The sequence below is a fragment of the Onychomys torridus genome, chromosome 1 (genome assembly GCF_903995425.1).
Source record: "Onychomys torridus chromosome 1, mOncTor1.1, whole genome shotgun sequence".
NCBI classification, from domain to species: domain Eukaryota; kingdom Metazoa; phylum Chordata; class Mammalia; order Rodentia; family Cricetidae; genus Onychomys; species Onychomys torridus.
The window spans coordinates 14718738-14724737 of record NC_050443.1 but is presented as its reverse complement, the minus strand read 5'-3'; the positions used below and the strand labels follow the sequence as shown (position 1 = coordinate 14724737).

Below are 6000 nucleotides of genomic sequence, written 5' to 3'. Positions count from 1 at the left end.
CGGCGGCGCACAGGCCTGTCAACCCAGCACTCCCGAGGCTGAAGCGAGGGGGATTGGGAGGTTGAGACCATCTCAAAAAAGGGAACAGAAAGGTGTTGAGAGTGAGCAGCATACTGTGGGAGTGGAGCTAGGTGAGACTGGAAGGGGCTGGAAATGGTGCAGTAGAGAGGGGAGAAAACAGGCGGGTTGAGGGATGTGTAGGAGCTTGGGACCGAATGCTCCAAGGCCTGTGAAGGGAGGTTCTTTGGGTGAGAAAAGGAAAGTTGCTCAGGGAGGTGAGGCCAGGACTGAGTGGATATGAGGAGTACCTGCAACAAACTTGTGGCTTTATCTTCTTTTTTTTTTTAAAAAAAGGTTTATTTATTATGTATACAGTGTTCTGCCTGCAGGCCAGAAGAGGGCGCCAGATCTCATTACAGAGGGTTGTGAGCCACCATGTGGTTGCTGGGAATTGAACTCAGGACCTCTGGAAGAACAGCCAGTGCTCTTAACTGGCTGAGCCATCTCTCCAGGCCCACGGCTTTAATCTTAAAGGCTACAGCTAGGTGGTAGGGGGAGAGGGGATGGGGATGGGAGAAGGAACGGATTAGATGTTGTGACTGCTAAGTGGGAAACGTGTCAGAAGAACCCATAGACTCAGGCCACCCCAGGAGGAAACCGCAGCTGGGATCCAGGTGGCAGAGGACAAGATTAGACCAGGGTGAGGTGGTGGAGAGGGAGCTGAGTAAGAGAGAGCTCTCCACAGAACTTTGTCATGCCAACTCCATATAACCCATGCTGAGTGTTCAGGGGGACCCCACGGCCCATACCGGTGGGTGAATCCGATGCGATGCTGGGGCAGTCACTAGAGGGAGTCACAAATAGGATGATGGTTAGAGTTAGGACCCTGAGTGAGCAGCTGGGGAGCTTGGAGTTCATCCTCAGGGCAGTGGAGAGTCATGGCTAGGGAGCAGACAGGGTTAAACATGGTTCAAGGGGGGCCTGGCTCAGAAACATCCTCCTAGATCCTAAGCAAGAGATAGATTGGAGGGAGGGAGAGAGGAAGTAGAAGAGAATAGTGGATGTGGAGAAGGGAAAAGGAGAGACATCAGGAGGCAACAGAATTCTGAGGCCATCAAAATCAATTATGGGGCTGGAGAGATGGCTCAGAGGTTAAGAGCACTGACTGCTCTTCCAGGGGACTGCCTGTAACTCCAAAATCTGACACCCTTACAACGATATACACACAGTCAAAACACCAATGTATATAAAACAAGAATAAATAAAGTGTATACAAATATATAAAAACAGTTCGAATAAAGCAGTGCCCGGGTGAATGGAGAAGAGAGTTAGGTGCTAGAGGCCTTCTGAACACATCCTCTATGGCAAACAAAAGGCACAGGAGACATGCATCAGAGCCAGAGTACTGGCCCCATATCTGCAAGGGCCGGATACAAGGTTTCCAGAGGAGCAAACAGCGCAAGTGCAGAAAGAGACAATGGGATGCCAAAAATCCTGGGCACCTTGTCAGCTGGGCTACCCACGTGCAAGGAACTGCACTGCACTTTGACCTAGATCATCCTACTAGCCTGCTACATTAGCTGTCCTCATTCCCATCTTACAGCTAGACACACTGAGACACAGGCAGACAGGCGACTGTCCACTGCCTGTAGTCGCCCGGTTGGGACAGAGCTGGAATCCCCACTCCAGTCTGCAGCCACCTCTGGATTCCTGTTTCCGTGTTCAAGTGGGCTTTTGTGGATGTGAGCATCGAAGTCCCCTTAGATGAGTGCCCCAACCCTGGGTACGCCCTTCCCGCAGTGACCTTCCATTTGTAAGACTTCTCTAGCGTGCAAACGCCTGACCCAGCTCATCTGAGGGTATATGTGGGCAGGCAGCATGCCACTGCGTGTCTCCACCTGTCCCAGCTTCTGTGTCGATGCCATCGGAGGGAGGAAGGAAGGGAGGAAAGAGAGAGAGAGAGAGAGAGAGAGAGAGAGAGAGAGAGAAGAGAGAGAGAGAGAGAGAGAGAGAGAGAGAGAGAGAGAGAGAGAGAGAGATTGTGCATGTCCTTGTTCAAGCTGCCATGAGTGTGAGGGGAGTGAAGGGAGGCCTGGGAGGCTGGGCTGAGGGTGGAGGCCCAAAAGGGGAGCGTCTTGGACTGAGGGGAGTGGAAACTCTGCAGGAATGTTTACCAGACCCTGAGAGAGTCCAGGGGGACAGCGCCCGTTCTCCTAACTCCCAGCCCAGGATCGGCCCTCAGCCACCATCAGCCACAGAGATCTTACAAAGGTCTTCCACCTCCCAGCCTCTCTCCAAGGCTCCAAAGCCCCTTTAAGACGAGGCCGATCCAGTACTCTTCTCTTTTAGTTAACCCCTCCGAGTCCCAGTGGCCCCTGGGCTGGGGCCCTAGTGGGCGGAGGCAGAGGGGGAGCCAGGGGCGGGGAAAGAAGTCTGGGAGGGAGAGAATGAGGCAGGGTAGCCGGGAAGACAGCTAACGGCCTGCGGAGGAGTTGAGCCAGCCGAGGGGCTCCCGCTGTGCCAGGCGGGCAGTGCCAAATCCCAGGAGCCCAGAGCTGGGGGGAGGGCCGGGGACAACCCGGCCCTGCCCCCTTCCCGAGAGCGGTGCCCATCAACTTCGGAAGAAAGTTTGGCATCGATTGCAGTAGTGGTGTCCTGAGGATGGGCAGGGTCCCGCTGGCCTGGTGCTTGGCGCTATGGTGCTGGGGGTGTGCGGCTCGTCAGGGTGAGTGACGGGGACTCACTGAGGCAGACACCCCGCCGAAGGGACACAGGGCAGGGGAGCAAGGGGGTGGGGGCTGGCTAGCAGGTGTTGGGGGTGCTGGGCTAGTTTAGGGAGTTTCCTCAGGACGACGGAGAGCTGACTTGAGAAGGAGGAGACGGAAAGACACAGACAGGGGTGGGGGTAGGGGGGTGTTCGGGTCCCACTGAGAGGGGACCAGAAATGCAGGAAACAGAAGCTGGGAGGGCCGGGGACAGAAGATGGACCGGGAGGAAAGACAGAAGGAAGAAGCTGAGGCAGGGAGGGCTGGGGGCTGATGGATCTGGGTCCTGAGGAGAGGGACAGAACTCGGGGTGGGCTAGATGACAGGAAGGGATCTTCCCCCAACAAGTACAGAGGCAGACTGAAGGAGGAGGGCTTGGGAGTCCCGGGCCCCCTTTGTCACTGCTGCCCCCTCCACCACTTGTTCTCACCCTGCTGGAGTTCTCTCTCTCTCCCTCCCTCCCTCCTTCCCTTCCCTTCCCTTGCCTCTCCTTCCCTTCCTTTCCCTTGCCTCCCCTCCCCTCCCCTTCCCTTCCCTTCCCTGCTCCGTTTACTTTCCTCTATCTCCCAGCCCGGACTGTGAAGTCCCTGGAGACCGGAATGGCAGGGACCGGCCTTGCCAGGCAGTCCAGGGCGTGGGAGGCTGCCAGATCCCAGGCCTTCCTCCTAACAGACTGGACATGGGATGGAAACCGACCTCTGTCCCCTGAGAAGACTCCCATCCTCCCCCATGCCTCTAACCCCCACCCCGCTCTGAGATCATTCTACAACTATGTAGGGTCCTGGCAGCGGTGGGCAGACGGAAAAGGTAGAAGAGAGAAGCAGTGAACTGCGGGGTTCCTAAACACACTCCTCTCCATCTCCTGACAGACACACAGGCTGACAGCCCGTTTGTGGGGAACCCAGGGAATATCACTGGTGCCAGAGGACTCACAGGAACCCTTCGGTGTGAGCTCCAGGTTCAGGGAGAACCTCCTGAGGTGTTGTGGCTTCGAGATGGACAGATCTTAGAACTGGCTGATAACACCCAGACCCAGGTGCCTCTGGGCGAAGACTGGGGAGATGAATGGAAAGTCGTCAGTCAGCTCAGGTGTGGCACCTGTGCCTGGCCACTGATCTCCACCACACGGACCTTCCACACAAAGCCACTGGGCAGCCAGCCACTCCACCGGGTTGGGAATCTCCACTTGACCACTTACATGTGGCTCTGAGCTTGCGATATGACCTCTGGGTTTCATTTTCCTCTTCTGTAAAAATGAGTTAAAAATAGTACCTATTTCAGCCTTCTATGAGTTTCCTGTTCAGACCCCCTCTTTCAGTTCTGCTGACCCTGCTAGTGTTGAGTCCTAATCCCAAGCCTGTCTGTCCCTCCTCTTCTCTTCCAGAATCTCTTCCCTGCAACTTGCAGATACAGGAGAGTACCAGTGTATGGTGTACCTGGAAGGACGGACCTTCCTGTCTCAGCCTGGCTATGTAGGGCTGGAAGGTGAGTCCTGAAGTCAGAGCTGCTGATGGGATAGAACTCAAGAGTCTTTCCATCAGGACATAAAGCCTAGATAGAGACGCAGGGAATCTTGGGGGTTGAGGAGGCTTGGGAGGCCATCCATTATGTTGGTCGAAGGGAAATTCTATGTCCCAGAGGGGAGGACATTTGTGGGTATTTTGGATGTCCTAGAGGATCAAATATACTTGGAGTAGGATATGCCTGGGTTTGGAGACACATCACTTCAAGCACATCATTTCTTCATTAGTAAAATGATACAAGGCAAGCCAGGCATGGTGATATACACATAAGTCACCACATTCAGGAGGCCGAGGCAGGAGGATCTCTGTGAGTTCGAGGCCAGCCTGGTCTACAGAGTGAGTTCCAAGACAGCCAGAGCTATGCAGAGAGACCCTGTCTCAGAAAAACAAACAACAACAAAAACAAAACGAAAAACAGGAAGAGGGAAAGGGCGCAGAAAGAAGGGGAGGAGGAGGAAGAGAAAGCAAGAGAGGAGTAATGTTCGCACATGCTCTGCAGATTGTCCAAGGTGGTCAGGCATAGACTGACCAGATGTTGGAAGCATGGTCCTGGGCATAGAAGCATAAAGGATCAGACATCTGAAGGTGACTCAGGTGTCCTTAGGAACCAGACAGAAGGGACAAGCCAACAACCCTGCAGGGCGGATCAGTGTTTAGCACCTCCGATAGCCCAATGATAATCTGGGCCCTGAGAGCTTCAGAGGGAACTCAACTTCCACCACCAACTTTCCAGGTCTCCCATACTTCCTGGAGGAACCTGAGGACAAAGCTGTGCCGGCCAATACCCCCTTCAACCTCAGCTGCCAGGCCCAGGGACCCCCTGAACCCGTGAACCTACTCTGGCTTCAAGATGCTGTTCCCCTGGTCCCCATCATAGGCCACAGCTCCCAAACCAGTCTGCAAGCTCCAGGTGAGTCTGAGTGTGGACCGAGGCAGGGGAGTGCCCTTCATTCACGTGGCTGTCAGCCTGTCCTTGCTCTGCCTTATTTCTGTCTGCCTGTTCTTCATCCCTCTGTTTCTCCATCCCTTGCTCACTGCGTCTCTGTGTGTGTTTCTGTTCACCCCAGCCTCTCTCTGAATAGCATTCTTTGTCCCAAATTTCCTCTAAGCTGTTCAGTGGTCCAAGTGTGTAGGCCTGCTGCTCCTTTGTTAGCCCTTGACCCAAGCAGGGCATCAGAACTAACCAAACCCCTCCTCCATCCACCTCCTCCTTCGACCTGCCCACCTGGTGCCTGGAAGGGTCCCCTGGGCCTCAACCAAGGGGAGGGGGTCTCTGCTCAGCGAGGGTTCCTGGGAAAACAGAACCCAGGGTAGAATGAGGGAGAGAAAGTGAGCAACAGAGAAAGATAGTTGAGAAGAAAACATGGAGGTTCATACCTGTCATCCCAGAATTTGAGAAGTTGAGGCAAAAGCATTGTTACCAGTTTGAGGTCTGTCTAGATGACATAGTGAGTTCTAGGCCAGCCTGGGTTACAGTGTGAGACCCTGACAATAAAGAAAAACAAAGGGCAGGAGATGTTGCTCATTTGGTGGAATGCTTGCCTAGCACACACAAAGCCCTGCATCCATTCAAAGCATCCCATACTTGGTGGTATATGCCTGTAATCACTTGGGTGGTGGAGGCAGTAGTACCAGAAGTTCCAGACCATCCTCAACTGTATATTGAGTTCAAAGCCAGCCCTGGCTACATACTGAGTTCGAGGCTAGCTTGG

The 6000-nt window shown here is 54.2% G+C and overlaps 1 protein-coding gene across 2 annotated transcripts in view; it reads left to right on the top strand.

The window, feature by feature from the left end:
* Nucleotides 1–2428: 2428 nt before the first annotated feature.
* The window catches only part of Axl (AXL receptor tyrosine kinase), a 33084-nt gene continuing 29512 nt past the window's right edge, over nucleotides 2429–6000 (top strand). For both annotated transcript variants that reach the window (XM_036195924.1, XM_036195915.1), the window contains exons 1-4: nucleotides 2429–2725; nucleotides 3635–3854; nucleotides 4150–4250; nucleotides 5022–5198. In XM_036195924.1, coding sequence (XP_036051817.1) covers nucleotides 2662–2725; nucleotides 3635–3854; nucleotides 4150–4250; nucleotides 5022–5198 — 562 coding nt within the window. In that variant the 5' untranslated portion in view covers nucleotides 2429–2661. The remainder of the gene's footprint in view (nucleotides 2726–3634; nucleotides 3855–4149; nucleotides 4251–5021; nucleotides 5199–6000) is intronic.